General features: G+C 37.6%; 1 protein-coding gene across 4 annotated transcripts in view; it reads right to left on the bottom strand.

Annotated features, from left to right (window-relative positions):
* The window catches only part of EML6 (EMAP like 6), a 280239-nt gene that overhangs the window by 88179 nt on the left and 172963 nt on the right, over positions 1-19097 (bottom strand). For all 4 annotated transcript variants that reach the window (XM_055121945.1, XM_004609215.2, XM_055121948.1 and 1 more), the window contains exons 15-17: positions 17893-18079; positions 17073-17178; positions 7829-7922 (exon numbers count right to left, since the gene is read on the bottom strand). In XM_055121945.1, the coding sequence (XP_054977920.1) occupies positions 7829-7922; positions 17073-17178; positions 17893-18079 (387 nt within the window). The remainder of the gene's footprint in view (positions 1-7828; positions 7923-17072; positions 17179-17892; positions 18080-19097) is intronic.

The following is a 19097-nucleotide window of genomic DNA, read 5'->3' as shown; positions in this document are numbered from 1 at the left end:
TCATGTCCTCTTTGATTTCATGGAGTAGCGTTTTGTAGTTTTCTTTGTAAAGGTCTTTTACTTCCTTGGTTAAGCTGATTCCGAGGTACTTGATTTTCTTGGGCACGATTGTGAATGGGATTGCTTTTTTCATGTCCCTTTCCTCTGCCTCATTGTTTGCATATATGAAGGCCATGGATTTTTGGGTATTGATTTTGTAGCCTGCAACTTTACTGTATAAGTCTATTGTTTCTAAGAGTTTCTTAGTAGAGGCTTTAGGCTTCTCTAGATATAGTATCATGTCGTCTGCAAATAGTGAGAGTTTGATTTCTTCCTTTCCTATCTGGATGCCCTTAATCTCTTTCTCTTGTCTAATAGCTATCGCAAGTACTTCCAGTACTATATTGAAGAGGAGTGGTGAGAGTGGGCATCCTTATCTTGTGCCTGATCTCAGAGGAAAGGCCCTTAGTTTTTCCCCGTTGAGGATAATGCTTGCCGTAGGACAAGCCCCCATTTTTAAATTAAAAAGGAAACACAATATTCTTGAATTGTAAAATGTGCTAGAGAGATAGTACTGGGGTTAAAGTGCTCGCACAACATGCAACTGATGCCCAATCACTCTCCAGTACTGCATATGTTCTCCTAAGCACTGCCAGGAGTAATCTCTGAGCAGAGTTAGGAGTACTCTGAGCACTGCTGGATGTGGTCCCAAAACAACGGTAGCACTGTCCCGTTGTTCACTGATTTGCTCGAGCGGGCACAAGTAACGTCTCCACTGTGAGACTTGTTGTTACTGTTTTTGGCATATTGAATACACCACGGGGTGCTTGTCTGACTCTGGCGTATAGGCGGGATACTCTTGGTAGCTTGCCAGGCTCTCCAAGAGGAGCGGAGGAATCGAACCCAGCAAGCAAACACCCTACCCACTGTGCTATCGAGTAACTGGCCCCAAAACCAAAAGAAAAAAATTATTCTATAAAGTATAGATTCCAAAAATCTATACCTTTTAGAAGGTATAGGTTGGTTTTTTTTTTTAAGAACCTGGTAAAGATTCCTTATTTTAAAGTTCTATGGAACAATAAAGGAGAATGAGTGTCTAAGAAAACCTTAAAAAAATGGAGAATGGCTTTCCTAGATATTAATTTAGAAAGCAATCATAGTTTAAATACTACTGATGCATGTATTAAAATATAAAGCAATGGAAAAATATAAAGGAGGTATTTTTTATATAAGAGGCCATGCGAGCTCTTTTAGCTTAGTTCTCCTTCTCAGAGAACCTAGCAAGGTACCGAGAGCATCCTGACTGCACAGCAGAGCCTGGCAAGCTCTCCGTGGCATATTCAATATGCCAAACACAGTAACAATGATGGGGCTCATTCCCCTTACCCTGAAAGAGCCTCCAATGCATCACTGATGGGAAGAACAAGTAAAGATCTCAGGGCTAGGACGAATGGAGATGTCACTGGAGCCCGCTGAAGCAAATAGATAATCAACAGGATGACAGTGATACACTGATACAGTGATTTTATATTTAGTATGTAATGAAGGTAGGGATTCAAATGAATGGAGAAAAAAGAGCTTTCAGGAAAATAATTTTTGTTACCAAATGCTGACAACCATGTACAGCAAAAAGACCTCTCACTGCTGGAAGGAATTCAAAATTGTATGGCCACTGCAGAAGACAGATTTTTGTCTTCTTAGAAAACCATATTCTAATCTTACTATAAGATCCAGCAATTTTATCCTTTAGTATTCACTCAAAGGTGCTGAAAACTTAGGTACACAAAAAACCTGTGCATCAATGTTTAAATAGCTTTAATGATAACTACCAATATAGAGCCAAACAAGATATCTTTTAATAGGGAATGGATGAATTCACAGTGGCACATTCAGATAATGGGCTATTAGTTGATACTGAAAGGAATCATGACCTAGTCAGGTAAAATCATATAGGAAACATTTTTAAAAATCCAGTCTGAAAATAAAAACTATATGTATACCGCATGATTCCAACTATATGACATTCTGGAAATGTTGTTACAGAAATAATAAAAAGATTAGTGGTTTCCAAGTAGCTAAAGCAACTCTTGAAAAAAAGACGATGGGAGGCATTACCTTCCCCAACCTCTACTACAAAGAGGTAACAATTAAAACAACATGGTATTGGAACAAAGGCAGAACTGCAGACCAGTGGAACAAGGTGGAATATCCTTACACACAATCCCAAATGTATGAACATCTAATCTTTGATAAGGGAGCAAGAAATGTAAAGTGGAGCAAAGAAAGTCTCTTTAACAAATGGTGCTGGCATAACTGGACAACCACATGCAAAAAAATGGGCTTAGAGCTCGATCTAACACCATGCACAAAAATCAGATCAAAATGGATTAGGAACCTTAACAGCAGACCAGAATCCATAAGGTATAGTGAAGACAAGGTCGGAAAAAACCCTCCATGATATTGAGGCTGATGGTATCTTCGAAGATGACATGCCACTGACCAACCAGTGGAAATAGAGATAAACAAATGGGATTAAATTAAACTAAGAAGCTTCTGCACCACGAAAGATACAATGACTAAAATACAAAGACAATCTATAGAATGGGAAAGAATATTCACCCAATAACCATCTGATAAGGGGTTGATATCAAGGATATACAAGGCACTGGTTGGAATCTTCAAGAAGAAAACATCCAATCCCATCAAAAAATGGGGTGATGAAATGAACAGAAAATTTCTCAAGGAAGAAATACGAATGGGAAAAAGGCACATGAAAAAATGCTCTTTATCACTAATCATCAGAGAGATGCAGATCAAAACAACTATGAGATACCACCTCACACCACAGAGAAAAATTAGAAATTGAGCTCTCCATTTGACCCAGCAATACCACTCCTAGGAATATATCCCAGACAGGCAAAATAGTATAGTCGAAATGACATATGCACTCGAAGGTTCATTGCAGCACTGTTTACAATAGCCAGAATCTGGAAAAAACCTGAGTGCCCAAGAACAGATGACTGGTTAAAGAAACGTTGGTACATCTACACAATGGAATACTATGCAGCTGTTAGAAAAGATGAAGTCATTACCTTTGCATATAAATGGATCAATATGGAAAGTATCATGCTAAGTGAAACGAGTCAAAAAGAGACAGACAGTCATAGAAAGATGACACTCATCTGTGGAATATAAAGTAACATAATGGGAGACTATCACCCAAGAATAGTAGAGATAAGTACCAGGAGGTTGGCTCCACAGCTTGGAAGCTGGCCTCACATGCTGGAGAAAAGGGCAGCTCAGATAGAGAAGGGAACACCAGGTAAAGTTTGTGTAGGATAATATAGCCTCAGGTAGTTTAGGTTTATTGGGTTACTCCCATCACAGTGCTCCCATTCCTCTGTGTTTATTTGTAGCTTCTTTCTTAGTGTTCTGTTGACTTGTAAATATTGTTTTTCTCTTCTCCTTAGTCCAAACATTCATTAACATGTTAATACTAGTTATTTTTGTATGGAAATAGCAAGAGATACATTAAGGCTTGCAAGGCAGCTCTCCTGGTAACATCTTGCCACAGACTCAGACTACAGCACTCAGGCAAGATTAATCATTCCTAACCCTAGCAGGGTCCAAATCTAGTTATCACTGTTTGGATCATGACAGCATTTGTCCATGACCAAGCTCTTAACTTATAGTTAAGCATTAGGCACTTTGTCTAGGCCCATCTCGATGCCAGGGTAGCACACAACTCACCGCTTGCCCTGGGTCCATTCCGTCCCTCTTCGGGACCCTGCTTTTGGGGGTGGTCAGAGGACCCGCTGGGGATGGGAGATGCACACTGAAAGTAGACAATAGATCAAACACGATGGCCACTGAATACCTCTATTGCAAACTACAACACCCAAAAGGAGAAGAGAGAACAAAAGGGAATGCTCTGCCACTGAGGTGGGGTGGGGTGGGGGTGGTGAGAGAGATGCTGATATCATAGATGGTGGAGAATAGGCACTGGTGGAGGGATGGGTACTCAAGCATTGTATGACTGAAACACAAGCACAAAAAGTTCAAAGTCTGTAACTATACCTCACGGTGATTCACTAATAAAAAAATTTTTTTAAAAGATTAGTGGTTTCCAGAATAGAGATAAGGAAGAAATAAATAGGCAGAGTACAAAGGATTTTGGGGCAGTGAAACAATTAATAATTAATTATATAATTCTTACTATTACACACCTACCAAAACTTGTAGAATGCATAAAACTAAGAGTAAGCCCAAGAGTAAATTATGGACACTGGCTATTAGTGTAGCTCCATAATGTGTAGAGAATGTACCCATTATTGCAGGATAGGGACATGTGGGAGTATGTATAAATTTGGGAGGAATTAAACAAACTGAACTTGCTTAATTTTGTCATGAACCTAAATACTGTTCTATAAAATCTCAAAATAAAATAATAAGGTTTAGAAGACACTAATTAGCCATATGGTAAAAATACAAAATTAAATTTGTTCCTCAAAATAGACACCAAGACAAATTCTAAATAGCTTTGAGATATTAATATAAGATGAAACTATGGTAGATTAAATTATGAGTAATTTTTTTAGCCTGAGAATAGAAAATACTTTTCTCACGATGACTCAAAATCATGTAGAAGATGGTAAATGTAAAGATTGATAAACTTTTCCACATAAAAATCTTTCTTTCTGGGCCATGTCCAGAGATGCTCAAGGGTTTACTACTGGCTCTTAATTCAGGAATCACTTTTGGCAATGCTTGGGGAACATATGGGATGCCCGGGATAGAAACCAGGTCAGCCATATGCAAGGGAAGTGCCCTATCTGCTGTGCTCTCTGCCTCCCCAACCCCCCATAAAACCTTTTGCAAGATGAAAGATACCACAGAAAACTCAAGACAAATGAGGATAAATAGCTCTGAGTTAAAGGATATATGACCCTAATATTTAAAGGATTACTTGCTGTGTGAGTTATATTTTAAGAGAACCAAGTGATTCATGAGTAGATATTCTTATTTATATAAGAATTCTAGTAATATAAACAAAGAATGATATTCTCATTTTAAACCCCTAATTAAGTCATTAGTCTAGCTCACAAATGCAAATGAAGGGTACAAATATTAGATAATTCACTAATTGAAAGCTCTTAATGGAAGGCTCAGACAACTACCAGAACCCATAGTTCAGCAAAGTACTACTAAAGTAGGTCGAGTACATATTCTGCACAGTGGTATAACAGTGGAGAAATGGTCTACCCGGGGGAGAAGATTTACATGCCTGACATTGTTTAGCATGCTAGTTCACTGGGTAATAAAAATTACAGTTATAGTTAGTGTATTGCATAGATAATATAGGCTTATTGCTTATGCCTGGGAAGCACCATATCTACTGATATAATGCAGCAGGATGCATTCTAGTCTAAATATTGAACACTGGTGAAAATATTTGCAAATCACATAACTGATAAGGGACTTGTACAGAATATGTTTGAAAAACTCTACAACTCAAGAATAAAAATATTGTTTAAAATGGTCAAAATACCTAAATAGACATTTCTACAGAAACCACAAATGCACACATATAAAAAGATGTTTTTGCCTAACAAGCCATGTAGATCATGAAACTCAAAACCATATGAGATTACTTCACTTCAGAAAGGTTATAATGAAATGACAGAAGATAATGTGCAGGCAAGGATGTGAAGCACCTGGGAACTTCATATTTTGTAATGTAAGATTGGTAATATAGAAAAGTGAAGTCACTTTGAAAACGGTTTGATGCTACCTTAAAATGTTAAAGTTACCTAATAAGCCAGCAATTCAACTATAAAGCATATATCCAAGAGATAGTAAAGATACTCTACTCCAAACCTTGCATGTTATTTTTAATAGCAATGCTATTTTTAATGTGTACAAAGTAAAAGCAATCTATTTATCCATCAACTGATGAAAGAATGTAGTAGATCCATATAGTATAATACTGTTTAGCAAAAAAAAGGGATGAAGTGTTGTAAAGGCCATGAAGTTCTTTAAAATCATATGCTAAGTTAAAGAAACTAGTCTCAAAGATCTCATAGTGTTTTTATTCCATTTATAAGAATGTCCAGGATAGATAAGTTCATAGACACAGAAGGCAGATTAACTGATAACTGGCATAAGGGTTTCTTTTGGGAAAATGAAAATGTTTTGAAATCGAATGTTATCACTGCACAACTCTGTAATGTACTTAAAAAATAGTATGCTTGGGACTGGAGTGACAGTACAGCGGGTAGGGCATTTGCTTGCACGCGGCTGACCCGGGTTCAATTCCCAGCATCCCATATGGTTCTCCAGGCACCACCGGGAGTCATTCCTGAGTGCAGAGTCAGGAGGAGCTCTTGAGCATTGATGGGTGTAACCACCCCCACCAAAAAAAATAGTATGCTTAAAAAGAGGCATCTATATGGCATATGATTTGACAATTAAACTCAAGAAAAATAGAACTAGGGTTTGGGCTAGCTCAGTGGTGAAAGTGTCTGCTTTGCTTGCATGAGACCATAAGTTTGAATTGTGAATACTGAACATGGTCCCAAAGATTCTGTTTGGGACCCCAGGAACCTCTACAGAGTATGTGACAAGCATCACAGAATATGGTAAGTCCCCACAGTCAGATAGGTGACCCCTGGAGATAACAAATGTGAGTGTCACAACTTAGGAGTGCAATCCCCTATAAGCACCCTACCCAGTGTACACAAGCACTTGTATGACCCAGTACCTGCTACAAGAAGAAAAAGAAGCAAAGCAAACAAAAACCAAACAAAAAATGCCCCCAAAATCTGAAAGTAAAGCTAATCAAACCCACAGATCTAACTACCATTCACAGAAAAAGCAGGAAAATGCCTGATAAGCTTCTATGAAGAAGTTGTAAAGTTTTCTTCCTCCTGTTCAAATAAATTTTAAAATGTATTAGCATAGATTTACTCATACAATTAATTTATTGATATTTTATATCTGCAAAAAAAGATAGCTTTTGAAAAATAATCAACTTAAAAATTTCCAAAAGAGAAAATTATTTAAATTCAGAACCATTCAACTTAAATAAAACAATTTTAGTCAATTACAACAGTGGTTAATGCAGGAAAGAACTAGTAGAAGCAAACTGCTAACACAACTTGGACAACAAATCATATTGCTGGATTCACTGCCAACAGCTCTGACTTCTGCCACGGCTGCACCAACAGTTAAGCTCAACATAAGTAGGAGTGGAAAGTAATGGTCAGCTTTTTGGCTGATTCAGCAGCAAGGGAGGCTGGGGTAAGGGAGGACAGGTGGTCTATAAAGAGCAGACGGTCTTGAAAGGTCTATTTATAAGACAGGGAGATTAGGGAAACAATTTGCCTGCTTTGAAAGCAACTGGCAGATGTACATGATGGGGCCTCCTTGCCGGCATGCCACAGCCTCATGACAAATGGCACATGTGACTCCAGCGACACTGACGATCCTTTACCAGATGCTATGACAGTGGAAAAACAAGAGGCATGGCATATGCCTGGGAAAAGCTGCTTTTAAAAATGCTTTGATAGAGATAATGCATATATGACTTATCTGGCTTACTCTAAATAAGAGTAAAGTGACCACTTTCTGGAAAGTATCTCAGAAATTTCCAGTTCTCTCAAACAAACATTAACAGCCAGAAGTGGGGTTATTATCAGAAAATTTGCAATATATTTCTCCTTAGGTATTAAGCTTCCGATGTGAATTTCACCTGAATTCAAAGGTAAAATCTTCCATAAAATGAAAATTAGTGACCATTACTGAACCATGATAATAGGCTGGATGCTGTAAGGTTTCAACAGCTTCTTACCTTGTTGTGGCTATCTTTTCTCCCTTTTTCCAGTCCCAAAATACAATACTGTGAAAATCGTCTAAACCAACTGACACCAGACATTTTCCATCAGCTGTATGAAAACAACACAAATGTCAAATGATGCATTTTTTCAATGAAAAAACAAAACATTTAATATACTATTAAGGAAAAATAAGAAATCTATTTTAAGAATATTATTAAGATTCAAATACATTTAAAAGCATCTTACGGAAGGAACCTCACTGAGTAAAGTGGCTAACAGTAACTAGTACTAGCTGACCTGCTTTTTTTCTTTTGCTTCCTCTTTCTTTAAATTTGTTTTTAAAAACTCAGCTAAAAATCAAGTGACTGTTTGCTGAATTAAAATCTCACTGATCCAACATTCCAAGCTGATACATATGGTTGGGGAAGTGTTTTAGGTAAGTCATGCACACTTTTTTCTATTCTGAGGTAGGTAAATCTTACTTGATTACTTCAAATGCATTAGGTTTTGTGGACCCATGTCTCTTTTCAGTTCCAAAAACCTAAGTTTGGATTAACTCTTAAGGGTAAAAAACACCATAGGGCTGAAGAGATAGTACGTTGGTTGACCAAGATTCAATCCCTGGCACCCCTACGGCCCTCTGAGTACTGAAGTTACTCCTGAGTGCAGAGCCAGGATAAACCCCTGAGCACAGCCAGGTGTGCCACCCACTGAAAAACCAAAACATAAAGATAAACACATTAAAGAAATTGAATTTAACTTCAAAAATTCTTTCCAAAACTAGGATAATTTTTAGGTAGGATATTTGTTGTTGGACATTTTTAAAATATAGATAAATGTTTATCATCAAAATTTGTAAGCCTACACTTGATATACATATGTGTATAGCCATATTTTCCTTACCTAAATGTGCTCTAAAAAACAAAATGAGAATTGCCTAGAAAATACAATATTTTTTCAATAATTAATACAATTTGGACATTAAGGCTAATTTAAAAAATATTTTAATGTATATAGAACATAAATCAGGACAAAAGAGAAGCACACATTGACTTTCAATGATTCACACATGAATCTTGTATACTGTTAAAAAGCAATGAAACTTAATAAACTTAATAAAAATGATGTGTGCTAGGAATGCATCTCAGCTCACAAATGCAAATTAGCATGTCTTGCATGTATGAGGCCCTGGGTACAATTCTTAGCAACACACACACACACACACACAGACACACACACCCACACTGACAAAAATAAAATAGAATATGTTACATGTGTTTTACACTGGAAATAAAAATAGTATTTAAAGTAAACCTAGCAAAACTGAATTTCAGAGAAGAAACATAATTTCTGAGTTTAAGTTTATTCCATACAATATTTATACTCATGAATTTCTATATTTATATATAATGGAATATATTTATATAAAACATGAGATACGCTTATAAGAAAACAGCATTTGTGGTATATCTGAAATTCAAATATAATTGGGCCCCATTATTTGCTACATCTAGCACCCCTACCCCAAAAGACTAATCAATGTCCAACCCATGAGTGTGTTCAGTTGTGCCAGAAATATTCCTCAACAATCAAACACAGTGGTCTACTCTCTTTCTAGAGAAATTAGAGTAAGAGAAAATAAGAATTTGGCTCTAAAAAAAAAATACTTAGAACCACAAGATACTATTGAGGTTCAGGCAGATGTCTAACATACACCCAGCATGGAGTTGTTTCCTGGCACCAGATGATTCCCTGAGCATTGCTGGGTGCCACCGTGGAGACCCTAATGGGGCACTATCTGATTGGCCTGGATATGCCCAGCACTGATGTATATCGCACCCTCTGGCGCTTACATTGAACTGCTGGGGGCTAGTTAATTGATAATTATAGGCAAGACCCGTGAGCTTCAGAATATACTATCCCCAAAGAAACAAACAAAAAAAGAAACCATAAAAAGCCATAAGAGAAATGCCTCCAGACTGTGAACTAAGCCATGGCCCCATGCCGCCCCAGGAGGGGAAAGGTTTTTCTCTCTCAGCTTTTCCTTTCTGGCGGGGTAGCATGACGACCACCACCTTATAAGGCCCACTAAACAGAGGTGCTTGCAATGATGGAGTTTTTGGCAGAAATTTCCCTGGACTTAGCTACTAAAATACAGAAATCCAAAACCTCTTATCTCTTCATTCTCAGCAAGGGAAAACAAATTATCAAATGCTGCCTTGTCAGCAGGTTCGATTTTGGGGCAAAGATTCCAAATAATAATAGTGAGTTTTATGTTGAAATATTGAATATAATCAAAGTAAAGAGAAAGTAAAGTGAAAATTATCAGCTACACGGTGGGGGGTGGGGATAGGGTGGGAGGTATACTGGGGTTCTTGGTGGTGGAACATGGGCACTGGTGAAGGGATGGGTGTTTGAGCATTATATCACTGAGAGTTAAGCCTAAAATCTTTAACTTTTCACTTGGTTATTCAATAAAATTTTTTTTAAAAAGCCATAAAAAACTCTATCTTTTGAATTCACTAAGGACATATCCTTACATTTAAATGCTACCAAGCTTCAAATTGAGCACTCTCCTATAAATTCAGAGAAGATTGGATAGCTAATTTCTTTCTGTATAATACCAGTAACATTACTTTTCTCACTCGGTATTGTACTGGTTATGTTTCTACTAACATGCATTTGGCAATTTAATTTTTATTGAATTATTCTCCTTTTACATTACCAGCTCATTAAAGATTTATAATAATGCATCACATTGTCTTTGTGGTCCTCACACTGCGCTGGTGTTCACTGGGTACTGATGATCTTGAGGAGTATGAGGAAGAAAAGGTGGAAAGTGCTTATGAATGGCAAGGGGTGAAAGAAAATGCTATATATACTATAGCTGTAGCATTTTTAGTTGTGATGATCACTCCTTCTAACAATATCGCACAGTGTTGTATTTTGGGAGAGTGGAGACTGGATCAAGGTTGTCTGCATGCAAGTCAAGTGCCTTATACACTGTATGTCTTGGAACCCATATTATCTTGTTTTTAAAAACATTGGTGCTATATTATTGTCGTAAAGTATGGGGATTCACATTAAAAGGATATTTTTGCAACTTTTGAAGATGACCTGTGGATGGACTTATTTCCAGCTTTTTTTTTGTTGGGGCACAATGGGTGGACTTTATTGATGATACTGGAGATACTGAAAGATCTATTTATTGATGTGACTAGAGAGGGCTTCCTGAGTGCTTCCACTTCAAGGGATTTGGGATGGGAAGGTGAAATATGAGACTGTCAGTGTTTGAATAGTGGGGAAGGGCTCTCCAGCAGCTGAGGGTCTTTCTTTTCCTCTGGTGCTCTCGCTGGAGCTGGTGGCCCTAGGTTTGCTTACACCTATAAGACCGTGCAGACATCAGGTCCACAGGCCTGTTACTGTCACCAAACTCACTGTCATACCAGGAAAGGAGCTGGTTGTTGGGGGAAATTTCAAGCCTTCTTTTTACTAGAATTTCTGTAATTTCCCCCTCAGCTTGTCCTCACACTTATAAGTAAGACTCTGTGACTATGAGCAGCAATGGCAGAAACAACACAAATGTAGAAAGGCCTCAGCAATCACACCTCTTCTTTAGAATGGTGTGTGTTTTGTTTTGTTTAGTTTTGTTTTTAATTCAGCCAGTGCAGGTAGGCTCTTTCTGCAGACTCCACATTCAGGAAATATAATTGGCTATTTTCTTATTTTTTCCCCAGTTTTTATTTCTCCCTGCAGGGCTTGACCTTAGCTTTGAAAATCATTGTTGCTTGACCTGCTAGTTGCTGAAGTTTTATATGTGTGTGTATATACATATATATTTGTAATATTCTTAGAACCTGGGAATGTCCTTTCAAGTCCTTAAGTCACAGTATGTATTAATTATGGATATTTTGTGTACAGCCCAAAAATAATCCAAAGACACTTAATGTCAACAGTAAAGGGCAAATTAGAAAGAGAAATACTTTGACTCAGACAATTACAAGTTTCTCTCCCCATTGAGGGCTCATAAAAAGTGCATGGGCTTTCAGAATAGAGCACAATGAAATAAAGTAAATCTTGGAGTTACCCCTGTGGATTCAGTATAAAACCATCTTTGAAGGTCTTTTATAAATAGGAGAATGGTACGAAGGTAGGAAATATTTATGTGAATGAAATTTTCCTTGTATATTCTGGTTTCCTATTTATGTGGAGAATTTTTCTTATTACAAGCACAAAAAAGTTCTATGTTCCTTTAACAGTGATAATTCACCAATTTAAGAGTTGCTCAATTATGTGAAACAATGTAAATCCATTTCTTCTTGTTTGCACAATTTAAAGCTATAAATTATGTTGTAAAATATTTTCTTGATGAAAATTTCTTATTTTTGTTTGTTTATAAACAGTGACAGGAATAAATTAATCCAAGTACTTATAATTGTTACTTATTACTTAATTTTCACATCACTTGCCTGCTTTTAATTTCTAGGATAATTTCCTTCTCTAATAAAAGGCAGACATATGATCAAGTCATACATATAATACTTCCCAAATGAACTAATTTGTATGAGCTAGACAGATACGGGGGTTATTGAGGCACACAGGTGGAGAAACCAGTTCTGTAATAAATTATGCTAATATCTATTTACATAGTAAACAGAAAAGTCTAAATTGTCTTCTCTATTGAGATTATGACCGAATCTACTCTCTTTTTTGTTAATTTACAAAAAAGAGTGAATGCACTCCAGCTTCCTTTCTGGTAAATTGTGATTCTGGTTGTTCCAGGATAGGGATGTCTTCACAGGGGGCTGTTCCACATGGCAGCCTCTATGCAATACAATACCAACGTCTCTCTTATGTTGAATGGTGTGGAGAGCAGCTGGAGGTACTTGCTTCGGCCAGAGGGACTGGGGATGTAAGCAAGCATGCTGAATGTCCCATGTAACACTTTCAAACGTCCTGTTCTCGTAGACCCTGATGGAGGGCAGAGGCAGGAGAAGGGAAAACTGAGGAGAACTCCCGGTATTGCTCCTGCCAGGGCTGGACTTGTACCCAGGCCACACTGCCCAACACTGGTTTTCCATTCTGGATCATAGATTGGTGCGCATGGTTAGGACTATAGGAATTATACAAAGTACTCTAGATAAAAATTAAACCAAAGAAATCTTGGCCCACATCTTTAGGAGGTATCAGAGGGCCCACAAAGACCAATTGTCTGCATATAACCATTATTAGCAGACCAACATAGGGGTGATAGTAGCGAGCATTCTTCCTAAACAGTCCTTAATATTCATATTTTCCTAAACTATAAACTGGCTTCCTCTCTGCTATTTACACATTAATATTACTTAAATGTTAAGACAAAAATACAATTTTCCATAGTCATAAATAATATACTTGTCAAATGCATTTGCTAAGGTATCTAAATTCTCTGTCCTAATAATGATTTTTAAAAGCTGCCTAACAAGAGAAAAATTTCTAAATTTACTTCATTTCTTGACCTTTCTTCTTTAAAACAACTAAGTACAAAGAAGATGTGAGCTCTCAGAAATGCAGGTAGCAGGTGACTTACTGCTGCTAGTCTCAGAATCAATACTTTTGTTAAAATTCTTCTAATCCTTCTCCCTAAAGTCAATTAAGCAATATGAGTTAGTCTCTTGCCTTTTCTAAATTTAAAAACCAAAAACTAAATTGCTCTACAGAAGAAGGATCCAATGGTTTCTAAATTTTACCTACATTAAAATCATTCTAAATTTCCTGTAATTCTGTTCTTATGCTAAATATGTAGAATATTAGCACTGTAGCACTGTTGTCCCAATGGTCATTGATTTGCTTGAGCAGGCATCAGTAACGTCTCCATGGTGAGACTTGTTACTGTTTTTGGCATATCGAATATGCCATGGGTAGCTTGCCAGGCTCTGCTGTGAGGGCAGGATACTCTCAGTAGCTTGCCAGGCTCTTCAAGAGGGACAGAGGAATCGAACCCATGTCGACCGCATGCAAGGCATATGCCCTACCTGTGTAGAATATTATCAGTTGAAATCATTACATAATATTTGAGCTCTATTTTTTCCTTATATAACAGTCTATATATGAATTATAAACTTTATTTTCTTTTTAGTTTTGTGCCACACCCAGTATTGCTCAGGGATCACTTCTGGCAGGAACCATATGTGGTGGTGAGGATTGAATCCTGGTAGGACATGTGCAAGTGCCCGATCAACTATACTATAGTTTCTACCCTGATTAAATTTCTTTATTTTCTTTGGTTTTTAGTCCACACTTGGTGGTGCTCAGGGCTTTCTCCTTCTCTGTCAGGTACCATTCCTGACAGTGCTCAGGAGACCATATGGAATGCTGGAGATCAAACCCAGGTTGGCCACGTGCAAGGCAAATGCCACACCCACTGTACTATTGCTCTGGACTCTCCTATACATTTTCTTATATGAATATAAATTGTTTGCTAGAATTAAGTTTCTATGTTTTCCAAAACATGAAAATATTAGATTCTCTACAATCTAGCACCATTTAGGCTTTAGTATTTTTAATTTTCAAACTCTAATGATGTTCTTATCACTCTAAAACAGAAGCACATTAGCATAATTTTAATTTTATATGTCTTCTAGAAAAATTAATTTTTAGAAGAGGTAACCCTGACCACTAAGGAGCAGAATTATGAAAAAAATTCTATTTACATCTTTGGAATGGAATTATATTTGAACTCAAATTCTGGTTTCCTTTTAGATTTTACCACTTTATCAAGGATATGTATACCTACTTTGTTTTGTGTTTGGGGCCACACCTGACAGTGCTCAGAGCTTACTCCTGACCACCTGGGACCATATGGGGTGTCAGGGGTCCAACCCAGGGTGACCTCATACATGACAAGCGTCCTAACTCCCTGTGCTATCTCTCCAGCCACACAAGAAAACAAGCCAAATGAACTGTGCTATTTGTCAGGAAATAATAACTTGGCTACAATTTGAGATTCTAGTAGTCATAATGAAAAGTAGACAAAGAGCAAAGAATGTTAAGCAAAACCACCTTTGTTCATTCATCCATCATGATATTTTTAGAGAAGCAGTGGAAAACAGAAATATGGGCTTAGCCGCTAAAAAGTTAACTGGATGTGAAGAGCAATAGGAGGTACTGACACAAATAACAGCTGTATTACAGGGACTTAGAGGAGCTACAAGAGCAACAATAATGGGTTAGTAGATAAAGAAAGGACTTCCAGCTTGATGAAGTTGAAGAGATGCACAGAACAGTATGAGTGAAGGAACACAGGCCACAGACTGACAGATGCACCTAGGTTTTGTAGTTAGCTGCAAAAGAGCATGAATGCGTTTGTTGGTATAAATGCTGCAGAGGAGGTAGAGGCTACCCTGAGAAAGCCCATGAATGTTCAACCAAGAGATTAAACGCTGAGACAGTCAACCAAGGGAAGTTCCCAGGGTGGCAATGTAAATGCTTCCAGGAGGCTCAGAAGCGGGCAGGATGGTGTGGAGGAAGTCGAGACAGAATCAGAGACCAGCATTACATAGCACGGATGAGAGGAAATGGGGGCCTGAACCAGGGGAACAATGAGAGGAACAACTGAGACAGTGGGATTATGAAGTCAGGGAATTTGAGGAGTACACTTAATAGCATATAGCACATCTGAATGGAATTTAGACAAAGGAAATGATATAATCAGTTATCCATAGCAAAGCCTGATTTCCCCCTATTGATCTAATTTCTGTAATGATGTTCATTAAAAATTTCTAGATAGATCCTCAGCCAAATGGGCCTTGCCCCAATGAAAACAACATCCATCAGTACTTTTTTAGTACTGTGTTCAAATTATAAATTATGATGTAAGGTCACTTTTTTTCATATGAAATTTATTTCCAAAATAACAGTGTCACAAAGCAGCTCTTTGTAGAAAATCTGCAGGACTCCCTGTGGTTCTTTATATATTAAATTGCAAGTGCCATGCTCCCACTTATTTGGAGAGACAGAATTGATGCTCTGAGTCACCGCCAGACATTTGCAACTAAGTCTTTCAACAGTAACAGCTGCTCTGGGTTTCAGATCACTCAGGCAAATGCAGAACACAGTGTGAGCTCTAGGTAATGACTTGGGAGAGAGGAAATAAGGAAGATGAGAAAATAATATGTAATATAAAGGTCACATTTTTGTGAGTGAGGAGGTATTCACAGTATCAATTTTCCAGTCTTAAAGCTGATATAAAGGGCTTACCTCTTCTTAAATGCAGCTCAGCTAAACAGGAAAATATATTAAAAAAAAAACACTAAGAGCAAAAGAAACCGGTGTTGGCTTGGATGTGGGGAGAAAGGGACCCTCCCCTCACTGCTGGTGGGAATGCTGACTGGTCCAGCCTTTTTGGAAAACAATATGGACATTTCTCAAGAAACTAGAAATTGAGCTCCCATTTGACCCAGCAAACCACTTCTGGGAATATATCCCAGAGATGCAAAAAAATAGAGTAGAAATGACACCAGCACTTGTATGTTTATTGCAGCACTATTTACAATAGCCAGAATCTGGAAAAAAAAACCTGAGTGCTCAAGAACAGATGACTGGTTAAAGAAACTTTGGTACATCTACACAAAGGAATACTACACAGCTATTAGAAAAGATTATATCGTGAAATTTGCATATAAGTGAATGTACATGGAGAGTAGCATACTAAGTGAAATGAGTCAGAAAGAGAGGAGAGACATAGAATGACCGCACTCATTTGTGAAATATAAAGTAACAAAGTAGGAGATTAACACCTAAGGGTAGTAGAGGTAAGGACCAGGTGGATCACTCCATGGCTTGGAAGCTGGTCTCATGTGCTGGGAGAAAGAGCAGCTTCAATAAATAAGGGACCACTAAGTAAATGACAGTTGGAGGGCTCTCTCAGGTTGGTAGATGCATGCTGAAAGTAGACTATGGACCAAACATGATGGCATCTCAGTATCTGCATTGCAAATCATAATGCCCAAAGGAAGAGAGAGAGTAAGAGGGAATGTGCCTGCCATAGAGGTATGGGGTGGGAAGGAGTAGGGGTGGCAGGAGGGATACAGGGAACATTGGTGATGGAGAATGGGCACTGGTGGAAGGATGGGTGCTCGATCATTGTATGACTGAAACATAATCATGAAAGTTTGTAAGTCTGTAACTGTATCTCACAGTGATTCATTAAAAAAAACTAAATCAAAATGCCAGAGTCAGTGTGTAACTATCAAGGGCTCTAGAAAAAAATGGTCTTACCTGAGAAATCAAGAGCACACACTCCTCTCTGGTGTTGTCCTTTCAACAATGACAAACATTTTAGAGTCTGAGTGTCCCACACATGGATAGAAGCATCTCTTCCAACCTTAGACAACAGAGTGTGTATAATTACTACTGATAAATTATAAAAAAATTACATTTTTAGAGTCAAATACAGTTCAGAAATTTTAAAATTACACACAGAGGAAGATGCACAAATCCTGTGATTCACTATTTTCCAGATCAGGAAACTGAGGCACTAATGAACCTAAGACCTTGAGGCTGAATAAAAACAGCTTTTTCCAAACAGTTTTGTTCTAAACAGCTTTTCACCTACATACTCAACCCAAAGTTTAGAGATTCCAAATAGTTTCATAAAATTTGGAATAATTTTCAGGTTAAAATAAAAATAATAAATTAGTAAATATCCACATGGCTTTAAATATCACAAAGTGATTGTATATCTAGATATTGTGCTAGTATTAAAAGATGGCTCATTCAATACATTCTTATTAAATTTGATAAAATGGTGATATACTAAATAATGGAAATGTAGGGATGAGGAAAAAAATATTAAGATAATATTTAGGTCTAGATACCCCTATTCATAGATCTTATCACACTGAAATAAGAACAGTACTAGAGTATATTGTTTGATTCTCTTATCATGAAATTATCCAGTAGTCACTAAATCTTCAGCTTCCTGCCTCATGATCATTTCTACCAGAGCTTTCTTCAATTTCTAATAAATAGTTTTGGTTAAAAATTAAATCTCCACTCTTTATTGGCTAAGCCCCCATCTTAGATGAGAGATATATACCTGCCCAGTAGCCACGTAGTCCTTCACTGGATGGATGGTCAAGCTGAGAATGTCATCATCGTGCCCCAGGTATAGCCTCTGGGAGTGTTGCTGTCTATTGTACACAACAGCAACTGCAGCAATGTGGTAGACTACTTCTCCAGTTTGTGTGTAGAACAGATTGTTTCTACAGTCATAGCCTCTATAACTGAAGCACAGTCCCAAGAAACACACAATAGTTGAATAAACAAAGAATGAAATGAGTAGGGACTGTCTGGATTTGCTGATGTGATACACAAGTAGAACTGCTTACTTCTGTGTTACTACCCAGACAGTATTCTTAAAATGGTGGCAGGGGGAACTCTGAGGGCAAGTGATGAATTTGATGCAATGAGTACTGAGGCAAATGGATAAAAAAAATTTAAACGACCATTTCTAGTCCTCGGCTACTCTTTGTGCTATTTATAAAAACAGATCCATCTGAAAACACACTTATGATGAGGAAGAGACTTTCTTTTCTCACCTTCCTCTTCATAATCAACTTCCTTCCACATTAGGAAGTCATCTCTCTAGTCTATCTAAAATCTTAGTATGATAAATTATTCTGAAAGTTGCATCTTCCAGGGTTGTCAAAACAAAGGGACTTTTCAAAATACAAGTATTGGTGTTGAAAGTGAACAACTCAATGTATTGGAAGTTATTTGGCTTAAAAATAACTTGTTTCTTTTTTACAAAATTTAAATGCCCTTTTATTGAATTGTCAGCTGGTATGTTATTAAATTAATTTTTGTTTGTTTGGGGGCCACACCTAGCAGTGCTTAGGGCTTACAACTGGCTCTGCACTCAGGGACCACTCTTGGTGGGGCTTGGTGTACCAAATGGGGTACCAGGGACCAAGTCTGGGTCAACTGTATGCAAAGCAAGCACCTTACTCACTGTACTATCTCTCAGCCCCTAAACTACTTTTGTATGGGAAAGAGAAATACCATAAGATACACTTTTGATCCATAACTCAAAAGGAATTCATTCTTATTTGCAGGGTGGAGGGGGCTGAACCATACTTGAGGGACCATATGATGCCGGGCTAAAACTGGGGTCAGTCATAACCAGGACAAGTACGTTAACCCCTGTAATATCTCTCTCTGCACCTTAAGAGAAGTTTGAAGGATTAAACAGCATCACTCAAATTAAAAAAAAAAAACTACTCATGTGAGCAAGATTTCTCA

This window comes from Sorex araneus, chromosome X (assembly GCF_027595985.1).
Source record: "Sorex araneus isolate mSorAra2 chromosome X, mSorAra2.pri, whole genome shotgun sequence".
Taxonomy (NCBI): Eukaryota; Metazoa; Chordata; class Mammalia; order Eulipotyphla; family Soricidae; genus Sorex; species Sorex araneus.
Note: the sequence above shows the minus strand (reverse complement) of the source record. Positions and strands in the feature narration are given on the sequence as shown.